Source organism: Arachis stenosperma, chromosome 4, assembly GCF_014773155.1.
Source record: "Arachis stenosperma cultivar V10309 chromosome 4, arast.V10309.gnm1.PFL2, whole genome shotgun sequence".
Classification (NCBI taxonomy): Eukaryota; Viridiplantae; Streptophyta; class Magnoliopsida; order Fabales; family Fabaceae; genus Arachis; species Arachis stenosperma.
This window is the reverse complement of record NC_080380.1, coordinates 122,815,095-122,834,162: the sequence shown is the minus strand read 5'-3', so window position 1 is coordinate 122,834,162 and position 19,068 is coordinate 122,815,095. Positions and strand designations below refer to the sequence as shown.

The 19,068-nt window shown below is 32.5% G+C and overlaps 1 protein-coding gene across 1 annotated transcript; it reads right to left on the bottom strand.

The window, feature by feature from the left end:
* Positions 1-14,954: 14,954 nt before the first annotated feature.
* LOC130975420 (glutathione S-transferase DHAR3, chloroplastic-like) lies at positions 14,955-18,321 on the bottom strand. The gene is made up of 4 exons (XM_057900220.1): positions 18,245-18,321; positions 16,133-16,276; positions 15,769-15,886; positions 14,955-15,035 (listed from the first exon to the last, which is right to left on the bottom strand). The coding sequence occupies exons 1-4, from the start codon at positions 18,319-18,321 to the stop codon at positions 14,955-14,957; spliced, it is 420 nt and encodes a 139-aa protein (XP_057756203.1).
* Positions 18,322-19,068: the final 747 nt, after the last annotated feature.

Below are 19,068 nucleotides of genomic sequence, written 5' to 3'. Positions count from 1 at the left end.
AGATAGATTTTTAATTATAAATATTTTTAATTTGCAAAAAAAATATTCAATTAATTTTAATATTTTTTACAATAAAAAGACCTAATTATAAAATTAAAAGCAGTATAAAAACTCAATCAAAAAAATGTATAAGAACTCAATTAAAAAATATATAAAAATTTAATTAAAAATTTGATAAAACTATAAAAATCAATAAAATAAATAAATTTTTTATTTTTAAAATATTTATTGTATATTTATTAAAATAAAAATTCAAAAATTTTTAGTAATAATAATTTTAATATGTATTTTTACTAGACATGTTAGCTAAATCTAATTTTCAAATGATAAAAATTGGTTTGATTATGCCGTTTATCTCACGTGAAAAGGCTAATTTCACATTATATATCAGACTTTCTCGGTCTGTTTTTAACTTTCTTTTTTATTTGAAGTAACGTATTTCTGAATAATATGTTCCCTGTACAATTTTCAGAGTAATAATCTAAATTATTAGCAAGTACTTTGACTAGTTTATCCACGGTAGTAGTGGACTAGTGGGAGTTTAATTCTTATCTAATTAAAGATGAAGTTTCCAAGTGATGGGATACCCTGATTTTATCAATTGGTATAATATTCCATTTATCTAAGGACGAGACATATTATATATCAAATAAAAGAAACTAGACAACAAAAAAAATAAAAGAAATTTTTTGACTACGCCGTTTATCTCACGCGGGGAGGCTAATTTCCCAAATTATAGGGTTTTCTTTTTTTACTTAAATAAATTAAAAAAAAATAAAATGATCAGATTCTCTAAATCAATTTTTACTACGTAAATTCTATCTTCTTATTATTTATAAATTGTTTCATGGCTTTATACTTTAAATTTAGATGTTAAATATCACAGAATGGAATAATTATATCTCAATTTTGTAATCTAAAAATATGTAAATCATCCTAACATATTGTGTTTCATCAAATAAATATAAATTATTTCAGACTAAATACATTTACGTATTTTTAATATAAAATACAGTAGGTAATTATATATAGAGACGATTTATCCACAATGAATAATACTCAAAAGCTTGTCACAATTTATGTAAAAAATCAAATACACAAAATTTTAGGATGATTTATGTGAAAAATCAAAAGCATAATGTATTCTTAAGAGTTACATTTCACAGAGCTAAAATTATAACAGCAACAAAATTTTTTAAGACAAAAAAAATTGAAAAAGAAGACAGTACAAATGAGGAAGAAAATTTAATAAAGTCTATATATTTTATAAATTTTTTGTTATTTTTTATTTGGCTTGTATAATTTTTATTATATGTTTTTGAATTAATATGTAATTTGTTTACTATTGTATAAATAAAAAATGATAGAAAATTAAAAAATAACAAAAAATTCCATAAAAAATATATATAAATAAAATAATTAAAAATATATAGATTCACTGATTTTTTTATTTTTTTATCTCAAAAAATTTTGTCACTGCTATAATGGTGGCTCTCTATGAAACATAACTCTTAAGAATGCATTGTGCCTTTAAGTTTTTATATAAATCATTGGATTTTGATTTTTTAAAGTTTGAATTTCACTTTAAAGAGAGTAAAGTGTAATCTCTCACCATTTATTTCATAGATAGGACAAAAAATAAATATGAAAAAGAAACTATTCAAGAGTAGAAGATCACACTTTACTCTCTAAAATAAAATTCAAACTTTAGAAGATCCAAATTCTAAATCATTCTAAGACTTTGTGTATTAAATTTTCTACATAAATCATGGCAGGTTTTTTAGTGTAATTCATTGCGAGTAAATTGTTTCGAGATAATTTACATTCAAAGCACTTAGGAAAATCTGGTAATTTTGAATTTTTTTAAAGAAAAAATTTAGGGACCAATAATTTTTGTGTTTTTTGACCAGCACTTAATCATTAAAAAAAATGAGTAATTTCTCATCATTGGATGTAATCTCACACCATTAAAAATACTATTGATGGTCAATTGATGATTACAAAATACTAAAGTTGATGACCACTAGCATTGTTCTTTTTTAAATTTATTTAAGTAACAAAATTTCGTATAAAATACATATTGACATATAAAATACACATTAAAAATGAGTTAAACAACATATATATTTATACATAAATACATAATAATTAATGAATAATTTAATAACTAGTTTTTATAAATATATAATATTTTTATTATAAAAGTTTTTATTATATTATATATATTTTAATTTTTATCCCAGTATCTAAATTTTTTAGATTTGTCACCGACTAAAATTTAGGATTTGTTATTTTTCTTTATGAGAAAGTCTAAGAAGCCAATATTTTTATTAAAATTTGGCTACCACTTAACTAACAAAAGAAAAGTGAATAATCTTACATTATTAGATGCAATCTCACATCATTAAAAATATTAATAATAGCTAATTGATGGCTACAAATCACAAAATCTGCTGGCAGGAACGGATCCAGAAATATTATTATGGGGCCAATAACATATATAATATTAAAAAATTATACTAAAAATTATATAATGTAAGATGTATTAAAATATACCAACAGAAAATATATTTTAAAGTGTAAAAAATATGTGTGTACTTTTTACTAACGAAGTGGTCAATTCTTCGTATCATAAAATTTATTAATAATATAATTTGTGTCAAATTTTTCAACAATTTTTTTTTACAATATAATTAAAAAATAATTAGCAAAAATTTCATTTTTAATTATGTTTTTGAGTCATTCTTCACAATATTTGTAACACCCTAACTGTTTGCACCTTATAATCGTACTAAAAGTTTAGGCGTTACTTACCTCTAAACCTTTTTATTTTATACTATCTTGATTTAATATTGAGCCTTCGCGAATACGAGTTGAAATTTTAATTAAAAAAACGAAAAGTTTTTACCTTAAACCTCTTAATCACAAAATATGTTTATTCATATAGCAATATATACATAAACTTATTCTAAGATTCTTAAATACTAGCCCTGCCCTTCTAAAATTCAAGGACAATAAATGGTGAGAGGAAAACCCAAGACTACACCAAATACAGAAGATACGGATACGTATGTACATAAAGCTCTGATGTTCAGTCGTGGCTCTGCACCAAGGATTCTTGAACCTGTTGCTGAAAGAAAAATCTGTAGGGGAGTGAGAACGTCGTCCTCGCATGTTCTCAGTAGGGTAAGTGAATGCCGTAAGGATATAAAATAAAATACAAATAGTTATTTCGCGTCCCAAAAACAGTTTTCTCTTTTAAATCGTTAAATCTCTTCCTAGGTCTTACTTAAAACTATTTAAAGTCCTTTCTTTAAATCACACTACTTAAACAAAGTCTCTATCATACTAACAGTTCATCAATCACAAGCAGCATTCATTAATACATTACTAAATTTGTAACATCAATAAAATATCCAATTAAGCACACAAGTAAGTCACCAAGGCAAATAATACAATCGCAAGAAAATTGAATAAGCAACCATAATTAAATGTAAGTGTGCAAACAATATGATGCATGTCTATCCTAATTAGGCCATGAGTTCATGCGTCGGTTGTCTACCCGCAACTCGACGTTACTCGAGGCGAACCCCGAATATGGCTTCTTTACCGTGTCAATCAGGCACAATTATCATCATGGGTATATCAGTTAGAATATCTTGGCATCACAGTAGAAACAAGCTATCAGTTAGGCTAACATTCCCGCATTAGCAACTTTAGGCTATCCGTTAGGCGGATACTTTCGCATTAGCAATTTGGCATGAAACACATTTAACATACATTATGCTATCAGTTAGGCGGATATTCCCGCATTAGCAATCTTAGGCTATCAGTCAGGCAGGCACTTCTGCATTAGCACTTTTCATGATTCATTATCCGTTTTAGTTATCTCTTTCATACACGGCTTCTCATTTCTTCTTCTTTATTATGCCTCCACATCACTAATTACATACACACACCTCTGCATCGCCTATATTATTAAACGTACCTCCATATCACCGCTTAATTACATATACATCTGCATCATCAAATAATCAATCACTCTTACCTCCACGTCACCTCATAAGTATATTTTTAATCTCAACATCAAAATATTTAATTTCTAAATACCCAAACTTCTATAACTTTCAATCAAGATAAAAGGCACTTTCTTAATAAACCGAACTCAATTCCTAACTTAAAACAGAATCTTTTTTTAACAGATCAAAATCAATTAATGCGATTCTTAAATTAAATTTTCTTTTTAAATAGCGCTTTAGAACAAGTCTCAGAGTTTTATAAAAATTTCTACAGCATTTCTTTTAAAGTTCGAACTTTGCTACCCTTCAAGAGTCCCTACCAAACTATTTTCAATTCTCAAAGATCACTTCCAATAAATCTAATTCTTCATACAAAAACCCTTTTCTCAATGAGTAAATATGTAAACCAAATCTTTTTCGAATATAGAGTCATTTCTCAAAATAAGTTTGTAAATCGAATTTTCAATACAAGATCATTTCTTAATGTGTGTGTGTGTGTGTGTACCAACCTTTCATCACACCTAATCACCGTCATACCATCACCAGAATCAATTATCAGTCACTTCCACAACCATAAATTCTAGCATCAATCACAATCTTAATTCAATCTCAATTCATATTTCAATTTAACAAGCAATACCAAATTCATCAACATTCACAATCACAACACAACCAATTCTCATCAATTAGGCATATAAAATACGTATAAATTATTTGTAATTACTCAATAAATTTTTAGGCATTCTTAAATTAAAAACTGTTAATTTTAAAACGAAACCCCTACCTCCATGCGGAATCAAAATCAACGAAAATTTGGAGAAATTTTCTAACCAAATTGCTGATGAGGAAAACATCAGAAATCGTCTGTCTCCAAGAATTCCAATTGTTCAAACTCAAGGAGGGGAAGAAAAGATACGTCATTGATGAGCGGATAATTTATACGCTTTTTGGCATTGTTTTTAGGTAGTTTTTAGTAAGTTCAAGCTACTTTTAGGGATGTTTTCATTAGTTTTTATGTTAAATTCACATTTCTGGACTTTACTATGAGTTTGTGTATTTTTCTGTGATTTCAGGTAATTTCTGGCTGAAATTGAGAGATTTGAGCAAAACTCTGAAAAAGGCTGACAAAAGGACTGCTGATGCTGTTGGAATCTGACCTCCCTGCACTCAAAATGGATTTTCTGGAGCTACAGAACTCCAAATGGCGCGCTCTCAACGGCGTTGGAAAGTAGACATCCAGGGCTTTTCAGAAATATATAATAGTCCATACTTTATTCGGAAATTAACGACGTAACTTGGCGTTGAACGCTAAGTACATGCTGCTGTCTGGAGTTAAACGCCAGAAAAACGTCATGATCCGGAGTTGAACGCCCAAAACACGTCATAACTCAGAGTTCAACTCCAAGAGAAGCCTCAGCTCGTGGATAGATCAAGCTCAGCCCAAACATACACCAAGTGGGCCCCGGAAGTGGATTTATGCATCAATTACTTACTCATGTAAACCCTAGGAGCTAGTTTATTATAGATAGAACATTTAACTAATGTATTTGACATCTCTTGACCATTCGGTCTTTTGATCTCTTTGGGGGCTGGCCATTCGGCCATGTCTGAACCTTTCACTTATGTATTTTCAACGGTGGAGTTTCTGCACACCATAGATTAAGGGTGTGGAGCTCTGCTGTACCTCAAGTTTCAATACAATTACTATTACTTTCTATTCAATTCTCTTTTATTCTTATTCCAAGATATACGTTACACTCAACTTTGATGAATGTGATGATCCGTGACACTCATCATCATTCTCACCTATGAACGCGCGTGACTGACAACCACTTCTGTTCTACCTTAGGCCGGGCGCATATCTCTTAGATTCCCCAACAGAATCTTCGTAGTATAAGCTAGATAGATGGCGGCATTCATGAGGATCCGGAAAGTCTAAACCTTATCTGTGGTATTCCGAGTAGGATTCTGGGATTGAATGACTGTGACGAGCTTCAAACTCCTGAAGGCTGGGCGTGATGACAAGCGCAAAAGAATCAATGGATTCTATTCCAACCTGATTGAGAACCGACAGATGATTAGCCGTGCTGTGACAGAGCATAGGAACGTTTTCACTGAGAGGATGGGATGTAGCCACTGACAACGGTGATGCCCTACATACAGCTTGCCATGGAAAGGAGTAAGAAGGATTGAAGGGAGAGCGAGTAGTGAAGTAGAGTTTCAAGAGGAGCACAGCATCTCCATATGCCTATCTGAAATTCCCACTATTAATTTACATAAGTATTTCTATCCCTTTTATTTTCTTTTTATATTTGATTTTCTAAATTCCATAATTTTATCCTGCCTAACTGAGATTTACAAGATGACCATAGCTTGCTTCATACCAACAATCTCTGTGGGATCGACCCTTACTCGCGTAAGGTTTATTACTTGGACGACCCAGTACACTTGCTGGTTAGTTGGACGGAGTTGTGAATTCAACTGGTGCCATAATAATGATTTCATACAAATACAAAAGAATATGGATCACAATTTCGTCCACCAAGTTTTTGGCGCCGTTGCCGGGGATTGTTCGAGTATGGACAACTGACGGTTCATCTTGTTGCTCAGATTAGGTAATTTTCTTTTCAAAAATCTTTTTCAAAAATTTTTCTTTTCTTTTTCGTTTTTCCTAACCTTATTTTCGAAAAAAAAAATAATAAAAATACAAAAAAAAAATCATAAAATCATAAAAACCAAAAATATTTTGTGTTTCTTGTTTGAGTCTTGAGTCAATTTTTAAGTTTGGTGTCAATTGCATGCTTTAAAAATTTTTCTTGCATTTTTCGAAAATCCCATGCATTCATAGTGTTCTTCATGATCTTCAAGTTGTTCTTGATAAGTCCTCTTGTTTGATCTTGATGTTTTCTTGTTTTGTGTTGTTTGTTGTTTTTCATATGCATTTTTTGTTTGTTAGAGTCCATGCATTAAAGATTTCTAAGTTTGGTGTCTTGCATGTTTTCTTTGCATCAAAAAATTTTTCAAATTATGTTCTTGATGTTCATCATGATCTTCAAAGTGTTCTTGGTGTTCATCTTGACACTCATAGCATTCTTGCATGCATTCATTGTTTTGATCTAAAAATTTCATGCATTGAGTATTTTTGTTGTTTTTCTCTCTCATCTTTAAAAATTCAAAAATCAAAAAAATATCTTTTCCTTATTTCCCTCCAAATTTTCGAAATTTTGGGTTGACTTGGTCAAAAATTTTTAAAATTAGTTGTTTCTTACAAGTCAAGTCAAAATTTCAAATTTTAAAAATCTTATCTTTTCAAAATCTTTTTCAAAATCATATCTTTTTCATTTTTTTTATTTTTCGAAAAAATATCAAAAATCTTTTTCAAATTATTTTCAAAATCTTTTCCTTATCTTTATATCATATTTTCGAAAATTCACTAATAATTAATGTGATTGGTTCAAAAATTTGAAGTTTGTTACTTTCTTGTTAAGAAAGGTTCAATCTTTAAAGTTCTAGAATCTTATCTTGTAGTTTCTTGTTAGTGAAGTAAATAATTTCAAAATTTTTGAATTAAATCTTTTTATCTTTTACTATATCTTTTTCAAAAATTTTTATCTTTTTCAAAATTTGATTTCAAAATATCTTATCTAACTTCTTATCTTCTTATCTTTTTCAAATTTGATTTTAAAATCTTTTTCAATCAATTAACTAACTTTTTGTTTGTTTCTTATCTCTTTCAAAACATCTAACTACTTTTCCCTCTCTAATTTTCAAAAATATCTCACCCCTTTTTCAAAAATTCTTTTTAATTAACTAATTATTTTAATTACATTTTATTTCTAATTTTCGAAAATTACTAACCTCTTTTCAAAATTATTTTTGAAATTTCACTTCTCTTTTCTTCTTCTATTTAATTATTTAATTACTAACACTTCTCTTCACCTCTCTTCATCCAAAAATCCGAATCTCCTTCTTCATTCTTCTTCTCATTTCTTCTTCTACTAACATAAAGGAATCTCTATACTGTGACATAGAGGATTCCCCTTCTTTTCTTGTTTTCTTCTCTTTCATATGAGCAGGAACAAGGATAAAGGCACTCTTGTTGAAATTGATCCAGAACCTGAAAGGACTCTTAAGAGAAAATTAAGAGAAGCTAAATTAAATTATTCTAAAGGTAACCTTTCAGAAACATTAGAACAAGAGAAGGAGATGGCAGCCGAAAATAATAATAATGCAAGGAGAATGCTTGGTGACTTCACAAAGCCAACGTCCAAATTTGATGGAAGAAGCATCTCCATTCCTGCCATTGGAGCCAACAACTTTGAGCTTAAGCCTCAACTAGTTGCCTTAATGCAACAAAACTGCAAGTTTTATGGACTTCCATCTGAAGATTCCTATCAGTTTTTAACTGAGTTCTTGCAGATCTGTGAGACTGTAAAGACGAATGGAGTTGATCCTGAAGTCTACAGACTCATGCTTTTCCCTTTTGCTGTAAGAGACAGAGCTAGAATATGGTTGGATTCACAACCTAAGGATAGCCTGGACTCCTGGGATAAGCTGGTCACAGCTTTCTTGGATAAATTCTTTCCTCCTCAAAAGCTGAGCAAGCTGAGAGTGGATGTTCAAACCTTTAAATAAAAAGATGGTGAATCCCTCTATGAAGCTTGGGAAAGATACAAGCAGCTGACCAAAAGATGTCCATCTGACATGTTTTCAGAATGGACCATATTAGATATATTCTATTATGGCTTCTCTGAATTTTCGAAAATGTCATTGGACCATTCTGCAGGTGGATCTATTCACCTGAAGAAAACGCCCGAAGAGGCTCAAGAACTCATTGACATGGTTGCGAACAACCAGTTCATGTACACGTCTGAGAGGAATTCCGTTAATAATGGGATACCCCAAAAGAAAGGAGTTCTTGAAATTGATGCTCTGAATGCCATATTGGCTCAGAACAAAGTGTTGACTCAACAGGTCAACATGATCTCTCAAAATCTGAATGGATGGCAACATGCATCCAACAGTACTAGAGAGGCAGCTTCTGAAGAAGCTTATGATCCTGAGAACCCTGCCATGGCAGAGGTTAATTACATGGGTGAACCTTATGGAAACACCTATAACTCATCATGGAGAAATCATCCAAATTTCTCCTGGAAGGATCAACAAAAGCCTCAACAAGGCTTTAACAATGGTGGACGCAATAGGCTGGGCAATAGCAAGCCATATCCATCATCTTCTCAGCAACAGACAGAGAATTCTGAACAAAACACTTCTAATTTAGCCAACATAGTCTTTGATCTGTCAAAGGCCACTTTCAGTTTCATGAATGAAACAAGATCCTCCATTAGAAATTTGGAGGCACAAGTGGGCCAGCTAAGTAAGAAAGTCATTGAAACCCCTCCCAGTATTCTCCCAAGTAATACAGAAGAGAATCCAAAAGGAGAGTGCAAGGCCATTGATGTGATCAACATGGCCGAATGCACAAGGGAGGAGGAGGACGAAAATCCTAGTGAGGAAGACCTCCTGGGACGTCCCTCAAGCAAGAAGGAGTTGCCTATTAAGGATCCAAAGGAATCTGAGGCTCATATAGAGACCATAGAGATTCCATTAAATCTCCTTCTGCCATTCATGAGCTCTGAAGACTATTCTTCCTCTGAAGAGGATGAAGATGTGACTGGAGAGCAAGTTGCTCAATACTTAGGAGCTATCATGAAGCTGAATGCCAAGTTGTTTGGTAATGAAACTTGGGAAAGTGAACCTCCCTTGCTCATTAGTGAACTAGATACTTGGATTCAGAAAACTCTACCTCAAAAGAAACAAGATCCTGGCAAGTTCTTAATACCTTGCACCATAGGCACCATGAACTTTGCAAAAGCTCTGTGTGATCTGGGGTCAGGGATAAATCTTATGCAACTCTCTGTAATGGAGAAGCTGGGGATCATTGAGGTACAACCTGCCTTGTTATCATTGCAATTGGCAGACAAGTCATTGAGATAAGCTTATGGGTTAGTAGAGGACGTGCTAGTAAAGGTTGAAGGCCTTTACATCCCTGCTGATTTCATAATCTTAGACACTAGGAAGGAAGATGATGAATGCATCATCCTTGGAAGACCTTTCCTAGCCACAGCAGGAGCTGTGATAGATGTCAATAGAGGTGAATTAGTCCTTCAATTGAATGGGGACTACCTTGTGTTTAAGGCACATGGCCATCCCTCTATGACAAAAGAGAGTAAGCATGAAGCGCTTCTCTCAGCTCAGAGTCAAGAAGAGCCCCCACAGTCAAACTTTAAGTTTGGTATTGGGAGGCCACAACCAAACTCTAAGTTTGGTGTTAAGATCCCATATCCAAACTCTAAGTTTGGTGTGGACAACTATACAACATTGACCTGATCACCTTGTGGCTCCATGAGAGCCACTGTCAAGCTATTGACATTAAAGAAGCGCTTGTTGGGAGGCAACCCAATTTTATCTAATTTTTATTTTATTATATTTTATTGCTATTTTGTGTTTTATTAGGTACATGATCATGAGGAGTCACGAAAAAATCATAAAAATTAAAAACAGAATCAAAAACAGCAGAAGAAAAAATTCGCACCCTGGAGGACGCACAGGCTGGTGTTCAACGCCAGTAAGGTGCATCTGACCGGCGTTCAACGCCAGAACAGAGCATCATTCGGGCGCTGAACGCCAGAAACAAGCAACATTCTGGCGCTGAACGCCAGGAATGGGCCTGGAGAAGAAAAGCTGGCGCTGAACGCCAGTAACAAGCATGAAACTGGCGTTCAACGCCAGAAACATGCTTTACATGGGCGTTGAACGCCCAGAATGTGTACCAATGGGCGTTTAAACGCCAGAATGGTGTGCAAAGGCATTTTACATGCCTATTTGGTGCAGGGATGGAATTCCTTGACACCTCAGGATCTGTGGACCTCACAGGATCCACCTACCTCGCCCTCTCTCTCTCCATTCATGGTCATCCCTTCTGTTTTTCATTCACCACTCACTTCTATCCACTCTTCTCCATAAACCCCACCCACCCTCAAAATTTAAAACTCTTTCCCACCCAAACCCACCCATATAGCCGACTACACACATGCCTCCATCTCCTCCATATCTTCTTCTTCTTCTTCATCTTTTCTTTCTTCTCTTGCTCGAGGGCGAGCAATTTTCTAAGTTTGGTGTGGTAAAAACATAGCTTTTTGCTTTTCCATAACCATTAATGGCACCTAAGGCCAAAGACATCCAAAAAAAAAGGGGGGGAAGACAAAAGCTTCCACCTCTGAGTCATGGGAGATGGAAAGACTCATATAAAGCCGTCATAGCTCAGTGGTAGAACATGTGGCTGCAAATCAAGAGATCCCTGAGATACCTCAGGGGATAAGTTGTCCTTCACACAAATATTGGAAGCAACTAAGGATAGAAACACCAAAATTACTAGGAATCATTCAACAGAAGCAAGGAAGAGACATAGAAGAGCTCAAAAGAGCACCATTGGACCTTCAAGAAGGCGCCACCCTCACTCAGGTAGATTCATTCCTTGTTCTTATTTCTTTCTGCTTTTCGGTTTTTAATGTTGTGTTTATCTATGTTTTGTGTCTTTATTTCATGATCATTAGTATGTAGTAACTATGTCTTAAAGCTATGAATAAATTCCATTAATCCTTCACCTCTCTTAAAAGAAAAATGTTTTAATTCAAAAGAACAAGAAGTACATGAATTTCGAATTTATCCTTGAATTTAATTTAATTATATTGATGTGGTGACAACACTTTTTGTTTTCTGAATGTATGCTTGAACAGTGCATATGTCTTTTGATCTTGTTGTTTATGAATGTTAAAATTGTTGGCTCTTGAAAGAATGATGAACAAAGAGAAATGTTATTGGGGATCTGAAAAATCATGAAATTGATTCTTGGAGCAAGAAAAAGCAGCAAAAAAAAAAAGAAAGCTTGCGAAAAAAAAAAGAAGGAGCAATAGAAAAAGCCAATAGCCCTTAAAACCAAAAGGCAAGGGTAAAAAGGATCCAAGGCTTTGAGCATCAATGGATAGGTGGGCCTAAGGAAATAAAATCCAGGCCTAAGCGGCTAAATCAAGCTGTCCCTAACCATGTGCTTGTGTCATGAAGGTCCAAGTGAAAAGCTTGAGACTGAGTGGTTAAAGTCGTGATCCAAAGCAAAAGAGTGTGCTTAAGAGCTCTGGACACCACTAACTGGGGACTTTAGCAAAGCTAAGTCACAATCTGAAAAGGTTCACCCAGTTATGTGTCTGTGGCATTTATGTATCCGGTGGTAATACTGGAAAACAAAGTGATTAGGGCCACGGCCAAGACTCATAAGTAGTTGTGTTCAAGAATCAACATACTTAACTAGGAGAATCAATAACACTATCCGAAATTCTAAGTTCCTAGAGAAGCCAATCATTCAAAACTTCAAAGGAAAAAGTAAGATGCCAAAACTATTCAGAAGCAAAAAGCTACAAGTCCCGCTCATCTAATTATAATTAATATTCATTGATATTCTGAAATTTATAGTATATTCTCTTCTTTTTATCCTATTTGATTTTCAGTTGCTTGGGGACAAGCAACAATTTAAGTTTAGTGTTGTGATGAGCGGATAATTTATACGCTTTTTGGCATTGTTTTTAGGTAGTTTTTAGTAAGTTCAAGCTACTTTTAGGGATGTTTTCATTAGTTTTTATGTTAAATTCACATTTCTGGACTTTACTATGAGTTTGTGTGTTTTTCTGTGATTTCAGGTAATTTCTGGCTGAAATTGAGGGATTTGAGCAAAACTCTGAAAAAGGCTGACAAAAGGACTGCTGATGCTGTTGGAATCTGACCTCCCTGCACTCAAAATGGATTTTCTGGAGCTACAGAACTCCAAATGGCGCGCTCTCAACGGCGTTGGAAAGTAGACATCCAGGGCTTTTCAGCAATATATAATAGTCCATACTTTATTCGGAAATTGACGACGTAACTTGGCGTTGAACGCCAAGTACATGCTGCTGTCTGGAGTTAAACGCCAGAAAAACGTCATGATCCGGAGTTGAACGCCCAAAACACGTCATAACTCAGAGTTCAACTCCAAGAGAAGCCTCAGCTCGTGGATAGATCAAGCTCAGCCCAAACATACACCAAGTGGGCCCCGGAGGTGGATTTATGCATCAATTACTTACTCATGTAAACCCTAGGAGCTAGTTTATTATAAATAGAACATTTAACTAATGTATTTGACATCTCTTGACCATTCGGTCTTTTGATCTCTTTGGGGGCTGGCCATTCGGCCATGCCTGAACCTTTCACTTATGTATTTTTAACGGTGGAGTTTCTGCACACCATAGATTAAGGGTGTGGAGCTCTGTTGTACCTCAAGTTTCAATACAATTACTATTATTTTCTATTCAATTCTCTTTTATTCTTATTCCAAGATATACGTTACACTCAACTTTGATGAATGTGATGATCCGTGACACTCATCATCATTCTCACCTATGAACGCGCGTGACTGACAACCACTTCCGTTCTACCTTAGGCCGGGCGCATATCTCTTAGATTCCCCAACAGAATCTTCGTGGTATAAGCTAGATAGATGGCGGCATTCATGAGGATCCGGAAAGTCTAAACCTTGTCTGTGGTATTCCGAGTAGGATTCTGGGATTGAATGACTGTGACGAGCTTCAAACTCCTGAAGGCTGGGCGTGATGACAAGCGCAAAAGAATCAATGGATTCTATTCCAACCTGATTGAGAACCGACAGATGATTAGCCGTGCTGTGACAGAGCATAGGAACGTTTTCACTGAGAGGATGGGATGTAGCCACTGACAACGGTGATGCCCTACATACAGCTTGCCATGGAAAGGAGTAAGAAGGATTGAAGGGAGAGCAAGTAGTGAAGTAGAGTTTCAAGAGGAGCACAGCATCTCCATATGCCTATCTGAAATTCCCACTATTAATTTACATAAGTATTTCTATCCCTTTTATTTTCTTTTTATATTTGATTTTCTAAATTCCATAATTTTATCCTGCCTAACTGAGATTTACAAGATGACCATAGCTTGCTTCATACCAACAATCTCTGTGGGATCGACCCTTACTCGCGTAAGGTTTATTACTTGGACGACCCAGTACACTTGCTGGTTAGTTGAACGGACTTGTGAATTCAACTGGTGCCATAATAATGATTTCATACAAATACAAAAGAATATGGATCACAATTTCGTCCACCAGTCATCGTCAATTTTTATCGGACAAAAATAATGCCAACATGTAGAGGAGGGGGATACGAACAAATTTATCGAATTAGATTTTTTTATTAGAGTTACAGATCGTAAAAAATTGGAGTCAAAAGCCTCACGGTCATGGAGGTTCACTACTAGAAAAATTACTTTTAGCAGCAGTAAAAATAGCCGCTATTACATTTGCCGGTAATTAGACATTAGCTGTGTTAAGCTCTATCGCTAAAAGGTTTTAGCGGCAATTATAACATTTACCGGTAAAGACCATTTTAATTACCGCAAAAAATATATAACTTTTGGTGGTCATTTTCTTGACAATTTATATGGCTACCAAAAAAGATTCTAAAATTGGAATGTTATTCACTTCCAGTGACCATTACTATTGCCGCCAAAAATTATTTTACCGGCAATTTATATGGCTACTAAAAATAATCCTAGAATTAGAATATTATTCACTTTTAGTTGCTATTACTATTGCTGCTAAAATCTTAATACCCTTTTAATTATACTCACTCTTTTAGAAATAACAACTTATCTTTTTTCAAAAATTTCAAATTATTTTTACCAACAATTATTATTATTGTACATAATATAAATATACTAAAATTAATTACTACAAAATAAAATATTTCATTAAATTCAAAAATATTTATACATAAATTTCTCTTAAAAGATAATAAAGCATATACAAATTTATTAATTTTATGCAATCTCCAAATGATAAAATTTTGGTCCAAGAGATAAGTCAGCTACAGATATGTCTTTTCTATTGACAAAAGGACCCTATATAAAAATTGCAAGAATCGTCCGTTAAATGAAAATATAAGAAATTTCCTGCACAAGTTTTAATTTACAGACTTTAAATTATACCAAAGTAATTGTTAGTTAAGCATGGTGAATTAGTAGCACACAAGATGTCACATTAATGACAAAGGGTGCTATATAAATATTATGAATTGAGTTCTCCATAATCACTCTCAGATAACCTAAATGACTTGTATGGGAGTACAAGCCTACAAAGGGCCCTTAGATTAGTCAAACAACTTGTTTCTCTATGTTTGTCTAAGTAATGTGCTGGAAATGAAATTAATGTTTACTCTCGAGCACGAGAAAGAATTGAGAGATTCTAGCTTATGTCTCTACCTCCCAGGATTGATTAAAGCAACAGATTCCTAGTTCAGGAATAAGTTCTGGACTACTTGCTTCCAATTCAACAATCAACTCAATTCAAATCCCTGATGTCTTAAGCAAAGGGAGTAAAAATATCAGTGGTACATTTTACAGCGAATATCTACAAGAATAAAGATAAAAATAGATTTTGGCATATCTTGAATGGGTATGTGAGCTTTCATAATAACTTCATGAAATATACACTAAAATGGCACAAAGATCAAACGTTGGTTCATCAAGGAGAACCATAGAAGATGGTAAATATGTTTATGACTTTATCAACAAATTACTGACCAATAAAGAATGCAAACAATAGAAGAAAGAGAAAAGCAAAAATAAGTCGTACATTTTTATTAAAGTAATCGTTGAAAGTGCTTAGTTCACTTAGCAATGCTTGCTCTGTTCCATCATTGGGATCTTTGCTCTTGAGAAATCCAATAAATGTAGAAAAGATCTTCAACCCACTACATACAAAACTTCATGCATGTATTAGTTAATTGGAGGACATCTAATATATTCATCTTAATATTTAAGAATAAAAAACTGACAGAGGAGAAAACGAATGTTGCTAGGCTTGTCTAATTTGCAGCAACTATGCTTCATTTTTCTCTCTAAATATTCCAAACCAAGTAAATCAAGCACAAGAAAAACATAATAATAGCACAAAAATATCTAGTAATGATCAGGAAATCTAGAAGATAGATGCATACACTGTAGCTTTTTCGCGTGGAGTTACCAATTGTGGGATAGGATACTTCTCTTCTAGAATTTGTGTGATGATATCCGAATCAGAAACCCACTTCTCATCAAACTTTATTACAGGAACTTTACCCTCAGCATTAATTTTAAGGAACCTAAACCAGTAACACAAACAATAAGAAAAGGAACAAGAACAACAACAACAAACTAATAACTCTTGTACAATGGAAGAACTTAAAAAAATAGGAATATTTTAGTCATTTTTTATAATAAGGGTATTGTATTTATTTTTTATAAAAAATAATATTAATTTAAATCGTTCAAAATTTGATTTACTATTTTTTCGATCAAATTAATTTATCTGGATTAATTTTGACAAAAATAACACACAATTTAATCAATTATATGTTTTAAATTTTAATTGCTAAAAAATATCTTTAAAAAAAGACGTTTTAGACGTCTTTATCTGAGTGACACCCAATTACAAATTTATTTGTCTTCTTTTTTTTTTATGTTTTCTCTTATTTGTCGTTTTTCTATTATTATTATTATTATTATTATTATTATTATTATTATTATTATTATTATTATTATAATAATAATAATTATTATTATTATTATTATTATTATTATTATTATTATTATTATTATTACGGCGTGATTTTTTTATTTCTTTTTCTTTTTCTCTTCCTCCTCGATCTTACTAGTGTTATTGCAACATTTTCTATTTTTTATTTATTTTATTTTTTTAAAAAGCTAAAAACAAAAAAAATTATAAAAGGTTGACACAACATGAAAACATAAAGAAGAAAAATAAGAAGATGATAACAATAATGATGAAGAAAAAAAAAATTTTGAATTGTACAAAATTTATCAGAAAAATAATATCGAACTTTTTAAACTTGACACAAAAAATTTTTGAATTTTAACATTATAATTTTTTAATAAGAATACAAAAAAATAACACCAAAATTTTTTAAAAATAATACCAAATTTTTTTAACTGTGACACCGAAATTTTTCTTAATAAATCTTTTTTTTTCTTCCAACATATTTTTTTGTATTTTATTATATTTTATTCTAAAATAGATCGGAAGATTTTAGTTTTATATAAATAAATTTATTTTAAATTTGAATTGCACACTCTTAAATTCTAAAAAAAAAAACTGTTTTGCAACATGGCATGAAGACCAATTTAAATTCTGTATGTGATAAGTTTTGTGTTTTATGTAAAAGATTTTGATATCGTTCTTCTTCTTTTTTCATTTTTTTTTGTTATTTTTTTATTTTTCTCCTGTATAAAATTTTAAAAAATACACAAACAAATAAACAAATAAAAAAGAAAAACAAGAATAAAAGAAAATATATAAAAAAAATAATGATGATGATAATAATGATAATGATGGAGAAAAATAAAAAAATAAAAATCAAATGAAAAAAATAAAAAGAACGAGACGTAAGAGAAAAAAGAAAAAAAAAAAGATAATGAACGAAAAAAAAAGAATATGTATCATAATTTGACTGAACTTAATGACGTAAAAAAATTGTTTGTCTAAAATTACTGGTAAAAGCATAAGAATTAACTTACATCGATATATAACATTATTAACAAGGCTTTAGTGCCTGATGGTGCATTTTGAGTTGGAACTTATGAAATATAGAGATAAACATGTATAGACACTAATTTTAGTTTTCATGACAGAAATATCATATATATAAAATATAAAATATATTTTTAATAAATTATAATTATTTTGATATTTTATTTATATTTAAAATGTAAATTAATTTTTTTAATTTTTTATTGCATAAAACATTTAAAAAAATTTTTGGTTTCATATAAGTCAAGACTAAGATTAAACATCTCGATTTGTGATAATATTTGAGTATAATATATTTAAAAAAAATATAAGAGACCAACACCTAAATCAGCTAATTTTAACTAATTTTATTTAATATTTATTAATTTTAAATTATTTTTTAAAATTAGATTATGATCAATTGACATTAATAACATTTTTGAATAATATGAATTTAGTAAATTAACCGCTCTCTAAATACAGTGTTGTCAAACCTTTCCTCTCATCGTGCCGGCCTTCTCCCTCACGCAAACCGCTGCTTCACTGCCGCTGCAATGTGCCACCATTCTTGCCAAACAGAATGTTCTCGTTGCGCAGACTACCGCCTTGCTGCCACCGCATTGTGCCTCGTAGAACGCCATTCACGTCGTCGATATAGGGATTAAAAACATTCAATCTTTATAAAAGAAACATTCACTTTTAAATAAAAGAAACATCAACTCAATCTCAAATAAAAGAAATATCTAATCTCATATGAAGCCGTCTACTAAGTTTCTAAATCCCGAAAGAGAGATGAAACATCCAGAAAATCGAAGAAAAACATCCACTAACCTTTGAGGGATGGGACGTGACTCGACAGAAGAGGAGGAGGAGGCAAGACATGATGAAGGAGGAGTAGGAAGAGACGCGGCATCACGACTTCACGGCGGAGACGGTTGAGACGCGATGCAACGCAACAGAAGAGGCAAACGGCGCGGCGTGATAATTGGGGTGGCGACGGATGGGAAGGTTGTGTAGCACAGCGGAAGAGACATACAACTTGGTGTGACTTCTTGACCGTGGTGGACGGCGTCACCGCAACGAAAGCAACATGACGCAATGGGCTTGTTCACATCAACACTGGAGGAGGCGACGGCGGTGCGGATGTGGTCTGGGGCGGAGGCTGACAACGCAGGTGACGACATGCAGAGTAAGAGTGAGACAGTTGTGGTGTTTTTTTTTTAAATTAAGATTAAAAGGATAAATAATAGAGTAAAATTTTGTTTTTTTTTTTTGTTTCAGTGGACCTTGGAATTTAGGTCAATAAAAATGGACCGAAATTGATTGAACTTTTTGCTAATTATCCAATAAAATTGTTTAAAAATATAT

What these genes read in the sequence shown, in the direction of transcription:
- LOC130975420 (XM_057900220.1), bottom strand. Translation starts at nt 18,321, where the DNA reads ATGCGGTGGCAGCAAGGCGGTAGTCTGCGCAACGAGAACATTCTGTTT. An exon ending in GGTGGCACATTGCAGCGGCA is followed by an intron (nt 16,277 to 18,244) that starts GTGAAGCAGCGG and finishes TTACTGGTTTAG; the next exon opens with GTTCCTTAAAATTAATGCTG. An exon ending in CCACGCGAAAAAGCTACAGT is followed by an intron (nt 15,887 to 16,132) that starts GTATGCATCTAT and finishes TTTTGTATGTAG; the next exon opens with TGGGTTGAAGATCTTTTCTA.